The 12,938-nt window shown below is 40.2% G+C and overlaps 1 protein-coding gene across 7 annotated transcripts in view; it reads right to left on the minus strand.

The window, feature by feature from the left end:
• Positions 1 to 364: 364 nt before the first annotated feature.
• LOC121907642 (interleukin-1 receptor type 1-like) overlaps positions 365 to 12,938 on the minus strand; it is a 58,982-nt gene continuing 46,408 nt past the window's right edge. For 4 of the 7 annotated variants that reach the window (XM_042427315.1, XM_042427316.1, XM_042427317.1 and 1 more), the window contains exons 3-12: positions 10,239 to 10,491; positions 9,517 to 9,709; positions 7,775 to 7,946; positions 7,358 to 7,420; positions 6,523 to 6,658; positions 5,955 to 6,109; positions 3,730 to 3,873; positions 2,772 to 2,939; positions 1,929 to 2,209; positions 365 to 1,183 (exon numbers count right to left, since the gene is read on the minus strand). In XM_042427315.1, coding sequence (XP_042283249.1) covers positions 890 to 1,183; positions 1,929 to 2,209; positions 2,772 to 2,939; positions 3,730 to 3,873; positions 5,955 to 6,109; positions 6,523 to 6,658; positions 7,358 to 7,420; positions 7,775 to 7,946; positions 9,517 to 9,709; positions 10,239 to 10,491 — 1,859 coding nt within the window. In that variant the 3' untranslated portion in view covers positions 365 to 889. The remainder of the gene's footprint in view (positions 1,184 to 1,928; positions 2,210 to 2,771; positions 2,940 to 3,729; positions 3,874 to 5,954; positions 6,110 to 6,522; positions 6,659 to 7,357; positions 7,421 to 7,774; positions 7,947 to 9,516; positions 9,710 to 10,238; positions 10,492 to 12,938) is intronic. The other 3 variants (XM_042427320.1, XM_042427321.1, XM_042427322.1) reach the window with 2 other exon arrangements.

A 12,938-nucleotide genomic window follows, 5' to 3' on the forward strand; every position in this document is an offset into this window, starting at 1 on the left:
ACAATAAATGAACAATAGTACAAATGATATAAAGCTCACACTTTGCTGCTTGACTTTTACATATTTACACTTTTCACTGCACTATTGAAAATTTCTGAACTTGAAAGAGTTGTTTACACTGATGACTCTCTGGATAAGTATAACACTATGTGGTCACCCTTCTCAGCAACTCTTCTGAAGCCTGACAGACAGGAAAGACTGTCTTGTGTAAATAAGACTTCTGTGCATGTTTCCACTTGTTAAAAGTTTGCTGACTTGAACTGTGTGGATTAACCTCCCCAGCCCTTTTTTCTTGTTGTTTACTGGATTTGATTGATTTGTTGTCTGTATTAGCTATGAGTCATTGTGTTAGAATTTTTTAAAAAAAAAAACTATATATTTACACTTTTCATCATACATATGTACATTTTACAGTCATACATGATCATTTGGTTTGATCAGTCCTTCGTCCATGTCGTTCTGCAGCCTCCACCTCCCAGGGAATGTCGACAGTTCATACAGAGGCAGGCTAACAGCAGTATATCCCAGGCACTGTGATGATCTGTACATCAGGTGTGAGGTACTGCTGTGGCATATTTGAGCAAAACATCTTGCTCCTTATTGAGATCAGTTACTTTGTGCTTCAGTGAATGCTCTGCATGGTACAGTTATGAGCCACTTGCTGTCATAGATGTGCTACTTGAAACAGAAGAATTGATAGTCAAAGGACAAATGTGCAGAAATGCATCCATGCTGTAACCCTGACTCTGACAGCGTGACTCACAACTTATATTAACAAAACAGTGTGTGTGTATTTTCTGTGTGATAGGGAATTCACCTCTATACACATTTGCATCTGAAACCAGCTTCCCTCTGGTCCAGCAGTTCACAAACACATGTAATAACACCATCACAAGTTCAGCAGGGCAGTTTTCTCAGGGTACACCACCCTCTTGCCCCTCACAGGCATATGATACTTCATCTTCTTCCAAAACCTAGAGGAAGGGGAGAGGGATGGCGATAACTCTGCATCCTGTCCGCCTTTCTCCTCATCTTCTCTCCTCATACATGTCTTCCACCTTTGCCTCGTCCTCTGGTTCTTCCACCAGCACACAGCCCCCTGCTTCTTCCTCAGGTGACGCACTGACTCTGGGAAGAGAGCCAGCTGAGCAGGGGTGACCTTTTCCAACTCAACTAGAACCACCTGAAAAGCAAATGGGAGCAATTATAGTTGTATACAACAAGTTGTATGCTGTAAGTGTTCTGAGGAAACTCTGACGTCTGATGTTTCCTTGTGAATCATTAAACCTGCATTCATTTGCCACTCTGGGGCAGAAGAACTCCATCAAGCTGACAGACATACAGCCGTGACATATTATCTCCCTCTTAAGTTGTTGCTAACCTGTGAGTGAATTGTTGCCTATTTACATATCAGGAAGACACAGGGCAACATAAGCATTATTTTCTATTATTTTGGAGTTGTTTCTCTTCACCTCATGAATGCAAGTCCAGTACTCACTCTCCTTTTAGCTCTGGCTTGGTCTTTACCAACTCCTGAGAGAAATATCTCTTTAGCTGCTAGATAGTCCACTTTTATCACCAGCTAGTTGATAACTTTGCCTCTCTGGCATTTGGTGCCTTGTATGTTGTGTCCAGTGGTTTAGCAGAGCTCGTTTCTGAAAAAAAGTTGCCTTCTGTGGGAAATAGGGCTCATGAGAGCCCTGAGACTGAACCATACAGCAAATGCGCATAAAACCTAAGCAATGAGCTAAAAGGGCTAAAAGAGCTGATTGCAGAGCTGGTTGCAGTTATCTGTGGGTTGGTCATTAAGAGCAACCCTTCTCACATTATTCATTACTCTGAGAGAATCTTTGGGATTGTTTGTTCCTCCAAGACAGCTCTACCTCTAATCTGCTGTCAAGAATACACATGAAAGTGTTTTTTCTCACCTTGAGAGATGCATCCAGTAGCGCTCTGTGCATTGCTGCCACACACTCCAACTGTTGCCTCATATCTGAGTAGACTCCATCACTGCCATCAAAACTCATGCTATTGTTGTCACTGGTCTTGCTTTCATTATTATTGATACCATCACTATTCTTGGAGATGTTGTTGTTATTATAGCTACTAACGCTGCTGGTGTGGCTTTTGCCGGTGAAAGTAGAGGCGTTGTAGAGCAGGAGGAGGCGGCGGCTGGCTTGTATGTTGTTATCCACTGAGTCAACTATGGCTGCAGAGAGGAAACAGAGGATTAAGACACGTAGTGGAGTTTGATTAGATAAACATGAGCTTGATATGTGATGAGTACCAACATTGCTGTACATAAAGGGTATATTAGTGAACTAACTCTAATACTATGATTTAGACCAGTGTTTTCAATGGTAGACACTGTATTGTTTTGAGGGGCCACAATCCAAAAAGGTTGAGAAGCACAGATTTAGACCAGTTTTCCAATGAAAATGAAAGCAATTGGCCAACCATTGTTTGATTGGTGGGTTACTAAACAAAGAAACGTAGATAGCTGCCTACAAATTATCTATAAGTCAAAATGTGGCTCCTTTTATCAGCACTGCCATGACAAATACTATACGGTGCATGATTGGGTGACTAAAAATATGATATTAGTAGTTACAACCTAAGAAACGGTGCTTCAACTTGGCATTATAACTTTAAAGCCAGGAAGGATTTTTCTGAGCAAAGTTGCATTCAAAACACATTTCTACAGTGGACATCTGTCATCCCCAAATCTGAGTCAATACTACAATGCTATCTCTGCCATGTAGGTGACTTACCCTGCCCGGGCAGACAGTCACGGCCTGCTATGAAGAGTTTGTAACCGCAGGCCTTTTCCAACACTTGAGGCAGTGTGTGAAGGGCAAATGTCTCCACTTGTTCGTTGAACCCATCCAGACAGTTCTGTGGGTATGCCACGTAGGCATCATACAGCTTTCCATCCAAATCTGACACAGAAAAAAGAAGCATATTTAGTGGTTGGTGTTTTTGCTCAGGTGAGAAAAAATGGTTTTCAACCTCTGATACTGATATGTCTCGGTAAGCAGTGGTAAGAAGAACATAATCAGCATTTGTTGGTCTGTTACATGTCTTCATGATAAGGTGCTCATTCACATGTGAAATATATTACTTGAGTGATCTTAAACCATGCCCCCTCATTTCTTCTTTTTTGCATGACCCAAATAAGTCTGACAGCAGTCCTGTCAGCCTGTGTTTCTACAGTAAGCTAGTCACTGCGGTCAGTCACCTCCTCTCATACAGCACAGTAGTTGAGTGGTGTAAAGCCACATTTATTTGTGAAACAGTCAGTAAGACTGTTCTAGTGAGTAAATGAACAGCAGCCCTAGCATTTTTAGTGCTGACAGCTGCTGGAAAACACATGCTGCAGTTTAACTGTTACTAAATGATTTCTGTAGTTAGCCACAAAGCTAGCTAATGTCACGGCTGTTACAAGGTCCTTCTGTTGCATACTCAGAAGATGACATTTGATCAGAAGCAGTGGAGGTGGCCCTGTGGTTTCCTTTGTTCACTCTCACTGTTGACACATGCACTCTGGTATGATAGTTGTGATGTATGTGGGGGTACTGTATGTGTGTGTGATGAGAAGTCAAACCATCACTGTGGGGTTTTCTATATTGGAGTGTTTGCATATTTTTTGCGTGGGCTGGCATTATTACATTGCATACTTTATGTAAAAAAGAGCACGTTACTAATTACAAAACTGCAGTGTAATGTTACCTGTATTGGTATAGAAGATGGGAAATGCTCGTCTGAACCACAGCACAATGTCAACCTTGAAAAGGTAGTAGACGATGACACTGGTGATAAAGAGAACCGTCACACCACCAAACACCAATCCCATGGGAAGTATGAGGTCGGGCTCTGTAGAGATGGACATCACAAATACAGGACATATGATTTCTCCACCATGAATGTGTGTTGAGAGTAGAGACATTTACAAATGTCAATCCTTTCTTTACTGTTTCATTACTGTACTGTACTGTTCGGTATTGCCAGTATTGCAGGGCTGCTCTAACAGTCTACAAAGCGAGCATTTTGCTCCTTATATAGACACAGAGCTTGGCAAAACACACAGATTCACTGTACTCTGCCTCTAATTCTCTTTCTTATTAGCAAAAAATAGTGTACAAAACATTCAGGTAGCAGCTTCTCATTTTTAGCCAGCATTGACTGTCGCTTTCACCGGTTAACGTCACTAGTGGCAGATCATATCAGCTGTCACTAATTAATGTTAATTCTGTCAGTAACTTGATGAAAGGCCAAAATAACTCTCCCCTCCCCCCATCATTTTTTGATGTCAGATTAGGGGTGCTGTTTACAACAATTTGTGTAAATTTCTAAAACCTGACATTCACACCTACTTCACCACATGATTGGCCAGTTATGCAGAAGTGAGAAAAGAGCCAGGGTTAGGGTTAGGAACTTCTCTCTCAAGCCCTCTTTTAAAAATTGTATACACAATTATTGGACTCAGTATCAGCTGTTTCTTTTGTAATGATTGCGCACGATCCAGCAGGCATCAAAAGACCTGCAGCTTTGAATGTGGCCACCTAGTCTTTTGTGTCCTAAGTCTTTTCGACGGAAGAAATTTTGTCACAGTAAGAAAAGCACAGGTGTAAATAATAAAATAAATGATGGCTGAATTCAATTTAGTAGCCATTCAGGTGCGTTGTTAATGTTTCTCATAACCCCTTTGCTTTTCCTACTATTACAATTACAAGTCAGCTGTGAAAAAGGCCTTTTAAGTGGGGATGAAAAGTGTTGACCTGCACCCTCTACTGGTTGTCTTTCAGAAATGAAGGTCCATCTTAGCTTAGCTTTTTCTATGTGTTTTGGCCTGTCATCCGCATGCAAACTGCATTTTAGGTCACTGAAAACAGACCTGTTGGACAACTCCTTCCAGAGTGAGGACATTCAGGAACTCTGTTTCAGTGTTGACATTTAGACAGGGAAAACAGAAATTTTGACTTGGAATGTCAGAGTGTGCATCGTTATCTCCTCTATTTACATGAGGCGACATTTCGTGCAATGATGGACGTGGCCAAAACAGTGCTGGCTCTAACCTTGCTAACAGGACTTTTTATATGTTTACACATAAATGTACAGCTACTCTATTGAGGAACAGAGGCATCAGAAAGCACCATTGCAGGTTAGAGTTATATCACCACCTGTTGGTTTGGCATGCTCTTGACAGTGTTTCTACATTTTAATTTGGACAGAGATTTTTTTTTAAAAAAACAAGTGCCTGTGTGGACCAGATTTTTTTTTGAGTATGAAGGAGGGAAAAACCCTGTTTTCAAAAATATCCATGTGGACTAGGCCTTATATTAATTGACCAGTATTCAAAAATTATTGCAAAAAAATAAATCTAATTTTTTGGTGGGGGGATATATGCATACAAACACGATGTGAAGTATGATTGCCAGAAAATGTATTGGTAACAATTTTGATAATTGTTTAATTATTTATGTATTTTATTAAGCAAAAATGCAAAAAATCACTGGTTCCAGCCTCACTGGACAAAACAAACTGACATTTAATAAACCAAATGGTTAATCAATTGATCAAGAAAATAACTGACATATAGTTAAAATAATCAATTATTGGACGCAGCCCTAATCATTATTAAAAGTCGTCTTAAATCAAGTAACATCTCAGCCATGTCTAAATTTCCCAGTGGAACATCAATATCTTTATTTCTCAGGTGGCTGCTACAGTATGTGTCTGTAAGGAGATTTTCCCATAGAGAACCATTGTGAAATCCACAGCTGAGACACAATTCAAAATGTCAAAACCAAACAGGGCTGTGCAGAAAGCTAGAGCCCTAGAACAGAGGACCTTTACGGTAAACTGGCTACTAGAAATATCTGACAGCCTTCAGAAATAACAAGAACAAATTAATAAGAGGAATCGGGAGTTTGAGAGGTTTACTCTGTTTTTACCTGCTGGTAACAGAGTAAAATATCCCACAGGATTTCCCCGGTCACTGTATGCGCGACAGGTATAGTTGATGTTGAAATCCTTCTCCGTCAGCTTAGAAAACATCAGCATCCGCTCCAACCACACACCTTTTCTGGGACTGTCCTGACTCCACATACTGTTAAGGACAGAGAGATGAGAAAAAAGAAAGTTAATACAACAAAATGTAGGGCTTCACTGTCTGTGCCTGGATAGAGCAGCTGTCTCTATTCTTTATACTGAATATTCTACTTCTGTCTACTCTTTAGTCTTGGTTTAGTTGTACATGCTTACTTGACCCAGTTCTGATTGATTCCAGTCTGCAAGATATTTTGAATGGGATTAAAGCTGCATTAATCAATAATTTTAAATCTTTTGCTAGTATAATCTGAATATAATTTTGCTAAAAACAACTTTGTGACAATATGTTTGGGCCATATGTCAGCTGAGTTTTCCTGCCCCCTCATGCAAACACCATATATCTCTCACTTATTGTACCTAAAAAGCAGTAGATAAAACAAAACAAATGAAAGGAAAAGTAAGTGTGCTGACCGTGTTTCTGATGTGTAGAAATGGTCAGAGGGGTCAGTGCTGAAAACGAATTCGTTTCTGACCAACCAAAAGATATCAATCATGGGCCACCCGCCACCCGGCACAAACACCAGGCACCTCCGCTTGAAACTGGACCCTAAACACATGCACAAAAAAAACCATAATAAATAAATAAAACAATTTCTCTTAATCTATCAAATATATAGATATTTAAAAACATAAAAATTGAACATTTCCAAATATTTTCCAGACGTATATCTTAAACAGATTATGATGTATGTCAGCTAAGGGCCTCGGACCAGTTCAGACCAAAAATGGCACTGTGTGTGTGTGAAAGTATCTTACAGGTACAAGTCTGGTTGGAATAATACATCAATAATTGTAAAAGCTTATCATGAGTCAAAAGACTTCACAGTGGTTTATAATACAAGACAGGATTTTCCAACTCTGATGTAAAACTTTACAACTACAATCATTTTATCCTCTGATTTGATGATAGCGAGGTTAAGAGTAGAATACCACAGTTCACATTGCAAAGTATTGTACCACCTTGAATTTGCCACTTGTACTTAATTGGTACAGTGCATAGTGCATTGTTAGATGACATTTCATTGTGTTGCAGCAAACACTGAGCCAGGTTAAACTTTTTTTTGCAGATGATTTTTTTGCTGAAATCCTTTTCATTGGGACCCCTGTTGTGCCATCAAAGTGGTCCCAAAAGAACTGAAATGAATGAGGGGGCTGCATTTTTGACACAGTGCTGATGTCAATCTCCTCAATACACATGTTAAATTGCAAAACATTTCTAAAAAATATGTTACAGGTAGAGGCTCACCCATCTCTGCCTTGATGATTTCATTGGCTGGTTCCTGCACTTCCGGAACCAAACAATAGTCCTCTGAAAAGAAAGACAACATGAAATACATGCGTGGCTCATACATATGGTAACAGAGGTTGAGGTTGTCTAATCATTCAAATGTGCTGTACATGGAACCATATCAAGGAGTTGCCAGGTTGGTGAAAACTCAGTAAGCCCCACTGCCATTTGGTGGCGCTAAATTCTAAAGTATTCTCTTGTCAGGCTGCTATGACCTTTGCACTACTCACTAGTGGTTGCTTGTAAATTTGGTGATTTTAAAAATTAAAACATATTAAATATAGTACATGCTGTTGTAATCATTTTATCATGTTCCGGACAAATAGCATGAAGTCCCTCTCTCTCAATCAGTCAATTATTCATCTCAGTTCTAACCTTTGACCCAAGCGTCAATGGTCTCTGACACAGATCCTGTGACGCCACCAAGGGTGAAGGTAAGAATGCATGTGTAGGAGCCGTTGTGGTGGGGCATCACCCCTTTAATCATCAGTTTGGTCTTGTCCCAGTAGGTAATATTGTCCTTCCCATCTACTATGAGGTTACAATCCTGGAAGAGAAAAGGAAATATAAAAGTAAATCAGGCTTTATATTATGACGATTTGTAAAAAACAACAAATAACAAAGTCTTTCTATGAGAGACAGGCTTGTTAGTAACTTGGTGAGCAGATTAAAACCTGCCACATCCCTTTATGCAACAGAGTTTTTCTGTCTGAAAAGGAGCCAAATCCAACCGTAGACTGACTGTTTGATAAATTCAGGATGAGACTTGAGATGTTCCCTCCCATTGACAACTGTCAAGATTTGTTATGATAATCATCCACAAATTAATTTGGCTGAAGAAAGAAGAACTAGGTTTTCATCATGAGTAGTGATGACCACCAAGCTGAACAGACAAAGAAAAGACCGTCATCTCTGTAAGGCAAGCCTAAAGGAAGTCATGCAACATAAAAGAAGAGATTACAGTACTTACTACAGTACTACAGTACACCTCCAATGAGTGCTTCAAACTTTTACTGGTAGAGTTGCTCCACAGACAAAACATCACTCCCTTGTTCACTTATTCACATCTCCCTATACTATTGACAATCAATAGTTTACTCAAAAGTGAGCAGCAAATCAAGATTTTGGACTTACTAACCATCATTTTCCATCATCAGATTCACTGACAACTGTAGAGTAGCATAACGTCAATATTCGCCTCTATAAAATGCGGCGTATTACATTGTGGAATTGTTAGCAGAAAGTAGTCCATGTCATGGATGCTGCTTTTTTCTTTGCTTTGTGGTATTTTTGAGGGCAATATATGGTGGATACATTTACACTATTATACACTCAAATAACATGTCAGGTGATTATAGTGCACTATATAGTAAATAAGGAGTGATTTCAGAAACAGCTTATATCTGACACTAGACGACACTTTCACCAGAATTTTTAGCATGTTCACATACATGTACCACATCTCAGTTTATATACAGCTGGTCTCAGGGCCAGATTTGACTACTGTACATCATGTTATGAAAATAATACACATCTGAACAGATGACATAGAAATAATGGCAGTAGATGCAAGTAAAATTCATAACAATGCCATGGCCACAGCAGGATTTTCTTGCAGAGAGCAAGTTCATTGTATTTACATAGCCCATAATGGCTTTACAATCTGTATAATGTACAACACCATCTACCCTTAACCCTTGATTCAGATCATGTTCAACTCTACAAACAAACAAAGAACAGGAAAACAGGACCCTGCTTAAACTTCCTTCAGTCTTCTGGAGGATGCACAATTGAAAGTTATAATAATTAAGGTAACTTGAAGCTGTAATTTAATTTAATGACTTTTTCCCACTATATGTGATAACTTTTAATTTGCACCAGTACTGTATCTGACACTTACTGCACATAATTAAGCATCTAGCCTAAGTGAAGACCCTTCATGATTGGATCTGCTGTGTGGTGTACAGGACAATTACAATTTTGTGTCAATTCCAACCATATTTAAGCCAAACTGACAGCTGTTCCCAGATTATGTCTGTAAAGACATGACACTAATACTCAATATCTGGTGTAAATTATGTCACCAGTCAATGAGACTTTCTCATACAGTAACTCACTTTGTACCACTTGATAGAGGAAGTGATGTTGTAGCTGTCCAGTTTCTTTATATAGTCTTTCAGAGGGCAGGACAGATTGTCATCCACTCCCCCCATAAGCGTTTGACCAGATTTTTTTGGCCTCACACACTCTCCAGCATCTGGCTGATTCACCTCCAGCCTGGTGGTCTGCCTGTAGCACCGAGTAGGAGTCCTGTCAAACATAGAGGAGAAAAATTGCTTTTTTTCTTACTTTTTTTTTGTACAGTGAAGAGAATCTGTTCATATTCAAGCAATGGGCAGCTGAATCAGGAGCTTCTCAGGTTAAGGACAACAAACCCTTGTCAAACCTTTCACTCAATAATGGTATTTAGAACAGCAGAGAAATTTAAGGACTTCAGGAAAACTGCACATGGCACAAGCTCTAAAGATCTTATATCTGTGAGTCCATCGCTCTGTGGCTCACTGCTATTTAGCAAGTGTTTGTATTTTACCATCAGTTTCCTTTTATCACACCTGAATCTTGAATTAATTATAGCAGTGACAACATGGTCTGCTGCCTGCCACAGTGCCTTTTGTGATACTACCGCTATGAGTCACCAAACTAAGACATTTTCAGATCCTAAAACAGCTACAATGTCCGGCTCCAGATGTTATTTAGAATAGGTGACACATAAGGGCACAATTTATATTTAATGTTCCAACTTATAATGCTATTTCTATTTTATTTGATGCTACCGTACCTCACTATGGTGATGTATTCCCCGTCGTCGTCCAGCGTCACGTTAAGCAACCACAGAGTCTCCCTTTGCACCAGGATTTGACCAGGCTGGTTGCTCAGCTCTCTGCCAGTCTTTGACTCATACCAGGTGATGTTATAAGGCACTGAGGTGAAGTTGAAGACATCTGGAGACACCAAGGTGCTATTCAGCATAGCTACCTCCCCGGGAACAGAGAAAACCCTCTCAAACTGGAGCTTGTAGTTGGTACAGTTCTCTGCAACAAAAACACACGAGTGGAGAATGGATTTGTCATTTATTCATCCATTCAGTGTTAATAAAACTCTGAGCAAACTTTTCAATGTCAAATTTGGGAATTTACCAGGAATAAATAATTGTTTGAAAAGCAAGGCAAGACAATTTAATTTATATTGCACTTTTCAACTCAATGTGTTTTACCTAACCTAAAGTTACTTTAGAGGAAACTTAAAGTAAAAGAGTGGGATTAAAGAGGTTATGTTTAGGGTCTTTACTTAAGCTTACTAAACATAGCACAAAAAGTAAGGAAATTTGTGTTTGGTAGATTATTTCTTTGTTGTAACAATGCTTCTTGGCAATAAATCTTATACAGGTGGAAACCCTTTATTTCCATTTTAAATGGTGCCACATTTGTAAGGAACATGCATTTGTGGGATGAGCAGCAGAGCTGAGTATGTGGGTTGCGCCCATGAAAAATATGCCAAATCTTCTCTGCCAATGCCAAACAGCTTACTTTGCTGTTGCTATTGACTCTTGTTTTGAGCTTCTGGTACCCCCATCTGTGAGCATGGGCCCTGCTACAGTGGTCAGTAGGTGTCTGATCCAAGAATCGGCATGCCATGCTTGACTCTGGATAGGGCTCGTGCGATAGGGCAACTTGCTGGTGTTCCACAAAACCAAGTTGTAGCATTATTTGGAGTGAGCCCTGGTACCATCTCCAAAGTGAAGGCCAAGTTCCATATAACAGGGAATGTCAGAGACAGGCCGTGAATTGGGCGTCCTAAGAAGACGACACCCCAAGAAGACCGTTTCCTCACCCTGTCAGCACTTAGGTACTGTAGGCTGTTTTCTACAGATTTGCAGTCAAGGTTTGCAGGACCATATGGCCAACGGCTCCCTGCCCAGACAATCCAGAACAGACTGCACACAGCCAAACTCTGGTCTCATAGGGCTGCCAAGAGGCCTGCCATGAATGCCCTTCACCGTCAGGCCCATTTGCGCTGGTGTTGGGTACACATGCACTGGAACCTGAACATGTGGAGGAACGTTATGTTCAGCGATGAGTCCAGATTCTGCCATCATAGGGTCAAAGTGTGGAGAGGAGGCAGAGAACACTATGCTGATTGCTGCACTAATAGAGTAACATCTTTTGGTGGAGGCAGTGTGATGGTGTGGGGCAGCATCTCCCTCACTGGAAAAACGAAGCTTGTCATCATTGGAGGCAATCTCAATGCAGAGAGATATTGAGATGAGATTCTGCAACCAGTGGCAATCCCATATCTCCACAGTCTGGGACCCAACTCTGTCCTCAAAGATGACAACGCTCGCCCCCACAGAGTGAGGTTTATCAGAGACTACCTCCAGAATTTGGGAGTGGAGAGGATGGAATGGCCTGCCAGGAGTCCTGACCTCAACCCCATTGAACACTTGTGGGATCAGCTTGGGTGAGCTGTTCGTGTCAGAGTGACCAACACAACCACGTTGGCTGACTTGCAACAAATGCTGGTTGAAGAATGGGATGCCATGAGGGGGAGGTGCCAGGCTGTTGTGGCTGTGTCTGGTTCTTCCACACGCTACTGAGGCTCCTGTTTGTTAAATGAATAAATTGTTAAATTGCCAATATGTCCTGTTTCCTCAAACTTCAATCATCCAATCCACCAAACACCAAACAAGAGTCAATGGCAGAATAAGCTGTTTGGCATTGGCAGAGAAGATTTGGCATATTTTTCATGGGTGCAACCCACATACTCAGCTCTGCTGCTCATCCCACAAATGCATGTTCCTTACAAATGTGGCACCATTTAAAATGGAAATAAACAGGCTTTCCAACGGTATAAGATTTATTGCCAAGAAGCATTGTTACAACAAAGAAATAATCTACCAAACACAAATTTCCTTACTTTTTGTGCTATGTTTATTTACAGTATATTTGCTCTTATGTTTATTTTTACTTTGATAAATAGAGAAATAGGTAAAACAGATCAGTCATCTAATCCTATATATTTGATTTTGCAGCAAACCCTTCCTCCTAGTTGGATGTTGTTTTCCTGCATTCAACCGGCAGCTCAGAATTGAGAGCTGGCCAGAGAACAAAATGCCTGACCTCCAGTATTTTTCCATGCTGCTCTATGTCACTGAGAAGGATTTTTCCAAGCTGAAGTGATTTTGATTTTGCCAGCTGAAGCCAATATTACCAGCCAGTTTTGCTTTTTTACTGTCATACACATATGAGAAAACATAAGCTCCAATGAGGATTCATACTGTATATAATATATATGGCATGTACTTTGTAGTAGTGATACCTTTGTTCAGTCTGCTAATGTGTGAACAGATTCAGGATTCCCTAAATGTGTCTCGCAGAAACAGGAAACTGTATTTTCTGCCTTTGTTTACCTTGTTGCTGAGCATGTATGCTGTCATATCTGCATCTAATGGTCAACGAGCTACTGAGAAGTTAAATGTCTT

The sequence above is a fragment of the Thunnus maccoyii genome, chromosome 11 (genome assembly GCF_910596095.1).
Source record: "Thunnus maccoyii chromosome 11, fThuMac1.1, whole genome shotgun sequence".
Lineage (NCBI taxonomy): Eukaryota > Metazoa > Chordata > Actinopteri > Scombriformes > Scombridae > Thunnus > Thunnus maccoyii.